Source organism: Phalacrocorax aristotelis, chromosome 4, assembly GCF_949628215.1.
Source record: "Phalacrocorax aristotelis chromosome 4, bGulAri2.1, whole genome shotgun sequence".
Taxonomy (NCBI): Eukaryota; Metazoa; Chordata; class Aves; order Suliformes; family Phalacrocoracidae; genus Phalacrocorax; species Phalacrocorax aristotelis.
Window position 1 is genome coordinate 77,789,165 of NC_134279.1, and position 12,663 is coordinate 77,801,827.

A 12,663-nucleotide genomic window follows, 5' to 3' on the forward strand; every position below is an offset into this window, starting at 1 on the left:
AGATAACCAGGGACAGGATTCTCTTTTTGTTTTGCATTTGTACCGTACCTAGTGCAGATCCTGACAATAATAAAGTTTCGACTTTAACACATCGCTATGGCAATATAAGATGCTGCTCTGAAGTTCTCATTTCTCTTCTGGGGGTTACCAGCACACAGCTCTGCAGGCAGAACAGAAAAAGCCAACACTCCGGACCAGCGTTAACACAGAGCCCAAACACTAACATTGAAACGATGTAAGAGAAGGTTTGCAGTAAGGTGCCAGACGTCCCGCTGAAGTGGGTGAGAAGCGCTCACAGACTCTTATCCTTCAGCAATATTTTGGAAACAGAAACTGCCAGGACAGGGATGCATTAGTGCCCAACGACAGGCCAAGGGGCAATGGGCACAAGTTGGAACACAGGTAGTTCCAGCTAAACGTGAGAAAAAAACCCTTCCCTGTGCGGGTGCCTGAGCAGGGGCACAGGCTGCCCGGAGAGGCTGTGGAGTCCCTTCCCTGGAGACATTCACACCCCGCCTGGATGCGGTCCTGTGCCCCCTGCTCTGGGTGTGCCTGCTCAAGCAGGGGGGTTGGACAAGATGATCTCCAGAGATCCCTTCCAACCCCTGCCGTTCTGTGACTGTAAAGTGGAGATAGTGGAAGCAACAAAGCAAAGGTTTGCTTTTTGTTTTAAGGCCCTTTCTGTTAGCTGAGTCATATCAGACATAAACCCCACAGAGATCAGCAGAAGTCGTAAGAGCACAAAGCAATATTCACAGTGTGACTAAGCCACGCCACTTTCCTCATAACCCTTTTCAGCTAGTAAGATTTGATGGAAAAACAACTAACTAAGCACGAGCAAGGGAAAAAAAAGCCGAACCAGGTAGCCATTCTACTTTGAGCACAGCTATCTGTACTGATGGGTCAGCTAGTCATTCATAATGAGATGGGGAAAACTGATTAGATAGATTGAATGTCTGTCATGGTCCTTAATCTGACAACCACTGTACAGAGAGGACTCAGCGATCCACCCAACAGCTAACCAGAGCGGGTACAGGCCTGTGCTGTGCTGCATGCATTGCTTGGCCGTCTGGCCCGCGTCGCCCTGCGCACACCCCTTGGACACAGGATCGGCTCAGCTGGTTAATTTTAAGGAAGGAGCCCATAGGAAGCTCACAGAGGTCACCAGCTGCATGTCCTTGTTTGTCTTCATCTAAAAGTGCAGCAACAAGTCCTCTTGTGAATGTCCTTTTCATTTGACAGTAGAAATGATGAATAGAATTGCTATTATTTATATTATGGAATACTATAAGGGCTCAAAAGACCAAAATGGAAGGCAACCTTTCAACAGGCAGATCTGCACAGTGTGCTGTGCCCAGACTGGAGGGCTGTTCCATGTTAGGCAGCTCAGGGTTTCCAGCATCTGAAGGGATGTAAGATTATTCATACTCTCCTCTTTTTCTTCATAGTATTAGCTCTAGTAGATGGTATTTTAAGCAATACACTGCTGAGTCCGAGTTTCTCGCTAGGATCATAACAAATCAGCACTTCCTGGTGCAAAACATTCTTAAAGGATGGGTGTATACTAAGTAGCCATGCAAAGAAAGAGGTGATCAAGCTTGGCTTGCCCCAGGTTTCCTCACAAAATTATTTTTAAATTATTACTATGATTACTAAATGATTATTATTAACACTGCATATTCAAATTCTTATTTGCTGTTGAAATTCCAGTATAACAAATAATTGGTACCACCCTTTAGACACCTGATTTCACACTGTGACATGCTAGTCAGAAAAATAAAGCTGAAGCGAACGGGAAGGTTTGTATATTCAGCTAATTACCTGACTGCAGATGTCAACTGCTCTATGTCCTGCCCCTTTCAGATTTTCACCCGGTCTTAGATGAAATGACCCGTGTATAGGTGTGCGCGCCGAGGCAGGTAAGTTAAACTACCATCTTTCTGTAGACATTCTTTGTTCCTGAGGATTAGCTGGGTTACATGATGACAGGTTTTTTTCAAAGTGGGAATTAGTCTAGTAGAGAAGAAGGAAAAGGAGCCTTGGACAATACAAGCTACACCTCATATTGCTGTCAGAGATATCTGCAGCACCATACTGTTCAGATTAAGTCCTTTAAATATTTAACACTCTTTCCCAGAATGAAGTGTAAACCCAATAATGGCTAGCTACAGCTGCAGCTGAATCCAGATCATATACCTCCAGGGGCTAAGTTCAACTCTGGAACCCCCAAAAATCTTCATTTCTGGCAGCCACCCATGTCTTAGTGATACAGAGAGACAGCTAAGATCAAGGCAAGTTTTCCTTTTGCTGTTTCATCTCATGTGGCAAAAGAGGAGACCTTGAAAATGCCTTTCTGGAACCATGCTGATGGTGCAACATCATGGCATGTTTCTTTCAGACAAAGAAAGTGACAGGCCCTTGCAGACCCTCTACAATAACTTAGGAGCACAACAGATGTTCTCCTGAGTCTGTGGCTACATGTACCAGACAGAGAAAACTGGCAAATGATTCATCTGATTCAGCGTACTAACCTTGACCAGCCGCATTTCCAGAAGGAAGACTGATCAGCCATCCTGCTGCCCCACCTTAAGCCCAAACTCCCCACCACCACCACACGCACACAGGAATTTTCCTAGTGGCATCGAAAACGCCCTTTTCTCAGTGAATCTCTTCTCAGGTGGGGCAGGTGAACGTATACCTCGAGCTTGCTCCATTTCCCCCTGTTGCCTGGGAAGCATTTTCAGGGAATTTCTATGCGCATTCCCACCTATAGCACTTCCAGCTATGGAAAAGCTGTGGGACAAGCGCAAAGAGCCACACGCTTCTCCACCCAGGCTGACAGGTTAAAGGGAAATAGAGGATGTCTTTTGAGAGGGTGGGCGGCGGGTTGCAAGGAGGAAAGCAGTATTTGCTATTTCTTTTCCAAAAAAAAGAAAATAAAAGGAGAAGAAAGCAGGGGCCGCCCCTCCCAGCGCCCCCTCGCGAGTCCCAGCCCGCCCAGCCCCGCTAACAAAGCGCCGCTGCCCAAATCCACGTCCATTTTCCCACCCGGTGATGCTCGATTCCCCCTCCCGACCCCCAGCCCGTTCATGGCCGAGCACCGGGCGATGCCAACCGCCCTCCTCCTCCCCTGTCCCCTTGCGCCGCACAGCACGGCGCCGTTTTCCCACGCTGGAAAATACCGTGTGACCCACCTATTTTCTCCTTCACCCACCAAGCAGCCGAGCGCACCGGCCCTAACAACAACCTGCTAAATTTAGCCGACTCGCCTCCACCTCGTAGCAGGGGCGAGGGTAGCGGAGGGGGGGACACAGGCGGACCCCGCACACGCACGCCGCGCGCCCTTAGCCACACGCGTACCCACGCCGGGCACCGCCGATGCAGGTGCCAGCCCGGCAGCTACTCACACCACTAGCCTGGAGATGATCCATGAGACCATGGCGCCCGCTGCCCGCCGCAGGGCTGGCTCTCCCGGCACGGAGGGCTCGCCCCGTCTGCTCGCCCGCCGCCGGCCGCCGCCCGAGTGAGCGGGGCGGGCGGTTCGGCCATCCGGCCCCGCAGCCGCAGCGCAGCCTCACTGGCGGCGCCGCCGGCAGCCAACGCGCAGCGGGGACTGGGCAGGGCCGGCGGCCGCCCCCCCGCCCAGCGCTGCGGGAGGAGGAGGAGGAGGAGAAGGGGGAGACCCCCAGGCCTACGGGGATTTTTCGGGCCCCGGGTAAGGGGGGGGGGGGGGGGAAATGCGCCAGCTGCAGGGGTCCCTTCCCCACGCGTGCGCTTCTGGACCACCGCGGCTGAGTGGGACGCGAAGCTAAACCTTGTATCCACTGTTGATATGGACGTAAGGGTAAAGCTAAGGCGTGGTGTTGATGGGCCTCTTGGCTATCTAGCATCATAGAACAGAATCACAGAATGTCCTGAGTTGGAAGGGACCCACAAGGATCATTAAGTCCAACTCCTGTCCCTGCACAGGACAGCCCCAAATTCACACCATGGCTCTGAGGGTGTTGTCCAAGTGCTTCTTGAATAGCATCAGGCTTGGTGTCGTGATGCCTCCCTGGGGAGCCTGTTCCAGGGCTCCACCACCCGCTGGGGGAAGAACCTTCTCCTAATGCCCAGCCTAACCCTCCCCTGGCACATCTCCCTGTCATTTCCTCGGGTCCTGTCACTGGTCACCAGACAGACGAGATCAGCGCCTTCCCCTCCTCCTCCTCCCCTTGTGAGGAAGCTGCAGACCGCAATGAGGGCTCCCCTCAGCCTCCTCTTCTCCAGTGACTTTAGCCGCTCCCCTCTAGACCCTTCACCAACTTCACGGCCCTGCTCTGGACACTCTCTAGCAGCTTTGTATCCTTAATGTACTGTGGCACCCAAACCTGCCCCCAGCACTCGAGGTGAGGCTGCACCAGCACAGAGTGGGACAATCCCCTCCCTTGACCAGCTAGCAGTACAGTATATATATAGGAATATAAGAACATAGGAAGAGAGGGATCCCCCTCTGCACCCCAAAGTTTGCAGGCATGGCTGACAAGGCTACTAGCTGTGCAATCCAGGTGAATCCCTGTCACTGTCCACGATGACAGCCAGCAATCTCTCCTCCACCTTCGTTTTCATTAAGGGGTCTCACAGCTATCAAGTCCAATCTCCACAAGGAACCAATTTGCCCCCATGCGGAACAGATATTAGCTTGACCTGTGGGTTGTTCTTCCCTGCATTTCCTCTGGATTCTTCTTCTTTTCCTCCTGTACACTGGAACATGCCAAACGTGATTAGATTGTCAGAAATAATCTTCCACCGCTTTCATTTTTTTCTTCTATCAGAAGCACACGTGCCCACAGGGATCCATGATGTGTTTTAGTCTTGCAGCAACCCTTAGATCTCTCTCAAGCTTGCCACCATGAGACCAGCCCCAAGCTTCCCTGGGAGGCTGCTCCGTGGAGCAGCTGGCCTGGTTTCAGGCGTCAGGGCCAAGGCTCCAGCCACCCTGGGTGTGCTGCAGGATCCCTGTCTGCATGCCTGACACATTCATTGTTCTTTCCTAGGACTGTGCATCTGCGGCAAATTTTCCCGATCATTCTGAGACAGCATAGCTGAAGGAGGCTGAAATTCCCTGATGGTATCGTGAGTAACCTGTGATGAACTCTTCTAGGGAGAGGCTGAGCATTTCAAACCAGAGGTAGCAGAGCTCAGAGCTGATCAGAGACCCCTCCACTCCCAGGTGGTCACAGCCATCCTCATGCTCCTGTCCATTTCCACAGGGGGATGACCATCACGCAATACCCAGCCCTTACCTAACACCTTCTGCTCAGCAAAAAGTCCTCCATAACGGGACTGTCTTTTATCATGTAGGCTCTCTGGAACCAGTCCCCAGAAAAACAATAGCACTCATAGTTGTCAGCTAAATCTGCAGGTATAGACATACATGTAGTTAAAGTTCAGCACCTCTAAAAATTTGAATCTTCCTCTAGAAGGTAAGAGTCCAGCATCTACATCACCACATTGCTCTTCTCTCTGTAGTGGGTCTGTTCCTCCACCAGAGGGAACTTCCACCTCACGCTGTGACCTGTAAAAAGCTGTTACCTCCTCACCCACCTCCCTGGGTTACAGCAGCATTTCTGCCACAAACACTGGCGTTTTCTGGTTACAGACAGGCTGCGAATCACAGCTGGAGGTAGAGGGCTGTCACCAAACGTTCCTGCCTCGGGGACTGGAAGGGCCTGCAGTGGCAGCATTGCTACAGCCAGCACTTTGACTGCTTATACACGCAGCACAAAGACAGGACTGGGTGGTCTGTTGCAATAAACAGGTGTAAATTAGCAGTCTTCTCCAGACAAGATTGCTCTTTGGAAGAACTGCTTTCTCTCCAAAAGAAGCCATCTAGCCCAAACTCTAAGGCAGTGAATCATCCTGTGCCTGTCTCACTTGTTTGTCATAGCCAAATAAGTACTTGGAAATCTGCTATCAAAGATTTTACATGTATCAGGATTATTTAGCATGAGATTTCAGGCTACATGTTGGCAGACACTCCACAACATTATTACAGTTAATTATATGATGTTATCAAGTATAAGGCACAGATCTCTCTGCATAAATATTCGTGTAATCACCACAGTACACAGAACTTGCCACTTAGTCCTTGCTGCACATTTTAAGCACAGAAAAATGGTCCAACAGGAGAAGATACCAGATCATAAAGAGGGATAACACACAGGACAACACCCAAAGCTGCAGCAAAACATTTTAGTGCCCAAAGCATAACTCAGCCTCACGCCCTCTTGGCTCCTTCCAGCCTCTTCCAGCCCACCATGTTGCCTGCAACTCCTGCTAGTCGCTGTCACCGCTGACCTGCAGCTCTCTTTTCTGGGCAGCAACCCTCTGAAAGGCTTGAAGATCTTTTTCTTCTGCTTGGCAGGTCCCTCTGACAGGGACAAGCAGGACACGGACCCCTCTCATGCTGCTGCTTTGTACACAACTGACATGATCACCCGATGACTGATCTTAAGCTTCAAATGTACAGAGTTAAACCTAAGGAGCCTGTCATTGGGAACGCAGGGAGCTTTACTTAAATAGCTATTTGGTAAGCAATGGGTGAAGGAGAGAAATTCAGCTCTACTGAGTCATCAGTGGAAGGGTGACAATGCCCCCTGCCTACTCTTCATGGGCTGTGTTTTAGGATGACAGCTTCACAGCCCTGTGGCTGTAAGCTCAGCATATGACATCCCAAGCATCTGGAAAGGGGCTTTGCTTGAAGAAAGCTTTTCCTTTGCTATTAAACCACCTGACGCAGTCTATAAGGAAATAATGGAGAGACACAAGAAGAGTTAAAGCTGTAGGGACAGATATGAATTAATTTACACAGGCAGCTTAGCAGAGAGGGCACCCAATGCCAGTGGAACATTTTGGAACAGCTTTAGCAGTGGAAGAAGTTCAGGCAGTGAGAAATCCTATGCAGATTGCACCATTAGATGGTTTGATCTCTGTTCCCCAAATAACAAAATACACCAGCTTTGTTAATGAAAGCAGAGCCACCACCCTTGCCCTAAATACTATGCAGCCTTCTCCTAGCAACTACTTTTCCTGAGCAGTTCACAGCCATGGAAAAGTCAGGACCCCCACCCTGTTACCAAAACTAGAAAAGGTCAGGGAGTAGCAAGTGCAGAGAGAGGGGGACAGCTCTTATCAAGAAGGCATGCCCTCCAACGGATCGAACCTACCCAAGAGGCATTTCAGAACAGCTTGAGAAGAGCAGAAAACCTAGCTAGGAAACATTGCCAGGTACAGAGAAAAACATCAGCCAGGAAACCTGCGGTGATGTTTAGGTGCTGAAGTTCACATGGGGAAAACAAAATAACAAAATGAATGCACATGCAACAGCAACAGTGCACACGTATATTCTATAGCATTGTTACAGTACCTAAAAAGTATGAGGAGAAGAAAGATAGTTTGATCAGGAAATAGAAATTCTGCATCCCATCAAGGAATATATATACACACACACACATATATGCACATATATAGATACGTATGCTCAGCCTCTTGGAAGATAACTGTTTGGTCTTTCACCAACTGGAAGAGAAGAGGTAATCTCTTGCATTTATCTCCTAACTTCTACTTGGGAAGCAAAAGAAAAAAAATGAATGCACAAAACCCAAAAACGACAATGTGAACATATAAAGCAAAAATCCAAGAAGAACACAGCTCCTGAAGAGAGTAATGAAAAATGCCCATTTCTAAAACTACAGCTTTACTATCAGATACAGACCAGATACAAAAAGGTTAATCCTAATCTAAGGGGAGTATTGTTAAAGCATGTGGAGACAGTCAGCTTTTCCTGGATGCCATTTCCATCTTCATTATTGAATTACTTGCTTCAGAGCTATGGCCATTAGCAAAGAGATTAAGAAATGCCTATTTTGATTCAAAAGTGGTGTGGTCTGGCATTTGACCTGGGAACTGTGACTGCTGAGAAGCGCCCTTCATTCTCAATGACTCACTACAAGAGCTTGGGGAAAACACAGAGATCAGCATGCTCAAATGTATCATTTGGCTTTGGGTAACCAAAATGAGATAGCTTGGTACCAAATATTCTAACATGAAACTTTCCAGCACAAAGATCAGCCAGTGGTACTCAACATCTCCAAATATTAAGCTCTGAATACCTCAACTTGTACATCAGAAGTGTCTTCTAAGAAGTTTGTTCTTTGCTTTCCTCATCCCCTTCTGTAACATACATGTTACAGGATGCCTCTGCCTCAGAATAAATCCATGTGTCTTAGATTAATCCATTAGTGGCTGTGAGGCATCTGCAGACCCTCAAGCTCCATGAGAAATTATCCCAAATCAGCATGTTTTTCCTTGTACTCTTTCAGGATGAAGAAAACACTTAGGTTACAGCATTTTCTAAATTCACTAAAAAAGAGCTGTGTCTTAGACTGGAACTTCATTTTTTCAGCCTTAAATGCCAATATAAACATTAATATATTACCACTATTATTACAGTACTTCTGACACTCAGATTAGTCTTCTTGTCCCTTGTTATCTACTACCATCTTTCCACGTCAAGCTAGTTGTGCACAATCATCAGGTCTATTCCATGTCTCCAGATGATTTGCCTGTCACTGATTATGTCCTAAACATGAACATTGCTATGCTATGGACAGCTTACCACAGAAATGTAAAAAGAAAGGAAACAGTTCAATTAAAAAAAAATTATGTATGAGCAAAAAAAAAAAAGGTGATCGGAAAACAGAATGTTCAAAGACAGATTTTTGTATAGTCTGCTATAGCAGGTAAGACGAGACACCACCTCTTCTTAGGAACATAACATACAACCCCCTCATTTTTATGAAGCACTTCTCTCCCTGTGTCTGCCAGACAAGAACCCACCCCCATATTTGATAAAGACTGCAAACAAAGAGGAAGATATGCTGCACAGATATCTTGGTTGGATGCTGAGAGAATGTCAGCTTGGGATTTCCCCAAAGTAGGTTCAGATCCTCACCATCTTCCCCTTGAGGCTTTCCTTCTTCATGAATGCTAGCTCTCTGAACATCTGCTGGAGTGAGAAGGCGAGCATGACAGACATGTTCCCTCTGTTAAGGAAAGGAAATTTCTAAAAGAAGAACTGCAAGGGTGACTTCTAATAACAAGGTATACTCTCAAGACTAGGAACCAGCAGCAAGACCAAGCCTATTCTAGCTTTAAAACAGGACATTTACTCAGTACAAAGAAGGAAAAGGAAAGGGCCACTTCCTGGGCAAACTGCTGTGGACGATGCATACTGAGTCAAGACCGGGGAGGGTTTCTCTTTAGATTTGCTGGTGTGTGCCTCTCTGGGCCCTAATTATCAGCCACCACCAGGGAGGAGATACTAAGATGCACAGAGCTTTGGTCTGATCCAGTGCATCAGTTCTTATATTCTTGCACTGGAAGGATGGGCTTTTTTGAATTTTATTACTGTATAATGTTTAACAATACAGTAATAAATGTTCTGAAGATGACTTGACCATGTTCTTGCCCTTAAAGCAGACACAGAGAGAAAGGAGGAAGGTAATTAAGTACTAGTATGAACATAACATTGGCCAAAGAGGAATGTTGAGAGAAATATGGTTGGTGCACGGCCTTGAGGCTTCACTGAGGCACCATGCAGATGGGAATGCTCAAGATAACAAGAATCTGTAAATAATGAGGGAAAGGGGCCTCTCTCATGGGAAGAGTGAAGGTTTCCTTCAAGAAAACAGAGAAGGAATGTAGGGGAGGCTATGGACAGCCCTAATTATGTGAGGAGAAAGCCAAAGAACTGCTGCAGACTGGTCTTTGCAGTTTCTAGAGACAGGCTGCCTTCACAGACTGATGCAATAAAAAAAATGAAGGCAATAAAAGAGGAAAACAAGGTGGGCTTCTTCACCATCCCTTGCTGAATCGCCTTTAACTAACCACTTCGGTATTGCAGGCACTGCTCTGTTTAGCAGTATCCTGTACATAGGTGAAATTACTAAGGAATTACTAGACTACTGTGGCTTTGTAAAAACATGCTTTAATAACTGTATAAATGCTACTTCATGGTAAATTTTAATAAAAAGCTGCTATTGACATTTACAATCAATTTAAATCCAGCACAAACCGGGATGTGGCAACTACAGATTTCAATTTCATGCAGAGTCCCGAGGGAGGCAGAAAGAAACTAGCTGCACTGGCACACCTGGCAAAGATGCCCTCCCCTAGGAGCCGCTCAGAAGTACTTGCAGGTGAGCAGCAACCTCACTGTGAGTGCACTCATTTCTCCAGGGTTTTTCCCATACTCCAGTCAGAGCTCTCCTCCTCCTCCCATACACCACAATACACCTGCATCTCCCATATGTGTCCTGTTCTGTTCCTTTCAAGGTGTGTAAACCACCCACTGCTTTATAACTGCTTTCTCCTCAGTTATAAATGCAAAGAGAAATGCCAAGTGTCAAAGCACAGGGCACATTAAAGACAGTGACTCTCATACCATGTAGAGTCATGAACACGAAATTCCACCACGTTAAGCTAGTTCCAGTTCTATTTAATTCTGGAAGAAGTAAAAAGGATGTCAGGGAAAATATGCCTCTTTATATGGACAAGTTATATAATTTTTTTCTCTGCAGTCAGGATATATGAGAAACTTGCTGTATCATCCTGCTTCTCTCTCTCATTATGTGGCAGTAAGAACAAAAATTAATTGTCTTCCCAGGAACAAAAAAGGCTAAACTCCAAAACTGAAACAGAAAAAAAGCAAGGCTCCAAACAAACAACTTAGAGGCTTCAGAAAAAAAGACAAAGGAAAAATACACCCACTGTGATAAGGGTTTTCAAGTTACTTTCTATTGGCTATTTATAGAGGACCCCATCTCTATAAACACTCCTCCCTTTTGAAGACTTACAATATCTCACTTTAATGCCACTGTTAATAAGACCAGGTAACCATTTCCTGGCTAGTATCTTCTTACAACTTACAAAGGTCAGAGTGAGTAGAGCGAGAGTAGCATACCGAGCACTCCCAACATTTGGTACTGGGAAGTGATAATATTCTAACACATTTCTGAACAATGCATGTCTGACTGAGGAAAGTGGTGGTAGTTTTTTCCCCCCAAATAGTGATCCAGTCTGACTGCTTAGCACAGGATTTGAAAAGGCTACAGCTGGAAATGGAAATTCGGGCTCCTAGAAGTCTATACTTCAATACCACAAACTACACTGTAAAGGTAATGAAGAGAAAAAAAGACAACAGCCAACTGCTAAAAGGCAAACAAAAAAAGCCTTTGTGTTTGATCTCCATTTTCCATACCAGTCTCCAGCAGGAAAACTGCAAGTTCCAATCTCTCGAGCTAAGAGAAGCATTTGTAAGCATGTGTTCTCTCTCTCTCTCCCTCCACACTCCAATAAGAGACTCTTAATTGCAATTTATGCAGGTGATGGATTGTTTTCTGTACTTCCTTCTCCCTCAGACCCCATTTCAGCCATCCTCTGTTGAAAATACTTCCAATGTCTATTACAGCTCAGAGATTCTCTAAGTGCCACTGAAATGAAATGGACAAAATAAAGCCAGTGAAGAGCACTGCCAACAGCAGGATTGTGAAGGTATATCTATATCCCATGAAAAGCATGCCAGTGAATCACATGGTCTTCCCAGAACTACCCTGAAACCAATCAGGGCACTGATAAAGGTGTTGCTGTAGTAACACAGAGATTACTCTGAGATGGCTCCACAAGCATGTCCTCTGTATCCTTGGGTGATTTTCAACTCATGCTGAGCTCCATGCCACTGAGGCCACACCTGACTTTGTACAATAATTGAATAATTTCACTTGCAAGTAGCCTGTGGAGGTCACCCGGGCCAGCCTCTAGCTCAAAGAGCCAACTTTGAAGTTGCATTACACTGGGGAGGGCCTTGTCTCCAGCTAATATTTTATGAAGCAGTCTAGACATGACTTTGTGAGCTGCAGCTGTTACAGAGCAGTGGGATGTGAGACAGTTTTAACCTTACAACAACTCTGCAGAACTGGTATGGTAGGTAGATGATGCTGCTGTAGCGCTGAAGTTGCCTCCCCCAGTGCCAGCAGCACAGCAGCTATCAGAGCACTGTGCAACAGGTTGCGTTACAAACCTCTTACTGCTAACGACTAGGTCAAGACATTGTTCTTTTGAATGGAAAACTGGTTTTGCAGAAGTCAAGTGCATTCCTTCTATTCATTATAGGCAAGAGGATTTCAAGCCCTGATTTTGGGTTTGTAAACACGCATGGTGGGCAGCTGCAGCCATTACTTAAGAGTTAATCCCTGTAATATCCTTTGTTAATCTAACTACAGCGATCAAGTGGCATGGAACATATTCAACATACCCATAGGGTGTGTGTTAGATTAACAGGATTACTTGCTGCTGATGGTAATACTATTCTGTATTTATTCAGCACTCCTCTGAAGAACAGAAGGTACTTTTTTAAAGGTGGGTACATATTTGTTAATCCCAGAGGGGAAAATGGAGGTGCAAAGAGGTTAAGTAATAATGCCAATTCCACACAGCAAACCAGTAGCAATATTCCCAGGTGCATGCTCTAACACAGCTTTTCTTAAGCCATTGGTTGATGTGACCTGCTTAGAAAGCCCTAACAATTACAGCGCATCCTGTTTTCTCATGCTTACAGTCCAC

The 12,663-nt window shown here is 46.3% G+C and overlaps 1 protein-coding gene across 9 annotated transcripts in view; it reads right to left on the reverse strand.

Moving 5' to 3' along the window:
• The window catches only part of REEP1 (receptor accessory protein 1), a 68,716-nt gene extending 65,128 nt beyond the window's left edge, over positions 1–3,588 (reverse strand). For 7 of the 9 annotated variants that reach the window (XM_075092149.1, XM_075092142.1, XM_075092140.1 and 4 more), the window contains exon 1: positions 3,408–3,588. In XM_075092149.1, the coding sequence (XP_074948250.1) occupies positions 3,408–3,439 (32 nt within the window). In that variant the 5' untranslated portion in view covers positions 3,440–3,588. Of the gene's footprint in view, positions 1–3,360 lie in introns of all 9 variants that reach the window. The other 2 variants (XM_075092147.1, XM_075092146.1) reach the window with 2 other exon arrangements.
• Between the last annotated feature and the right edge of the window lie 9,075 nt (positions 3,589–12,663).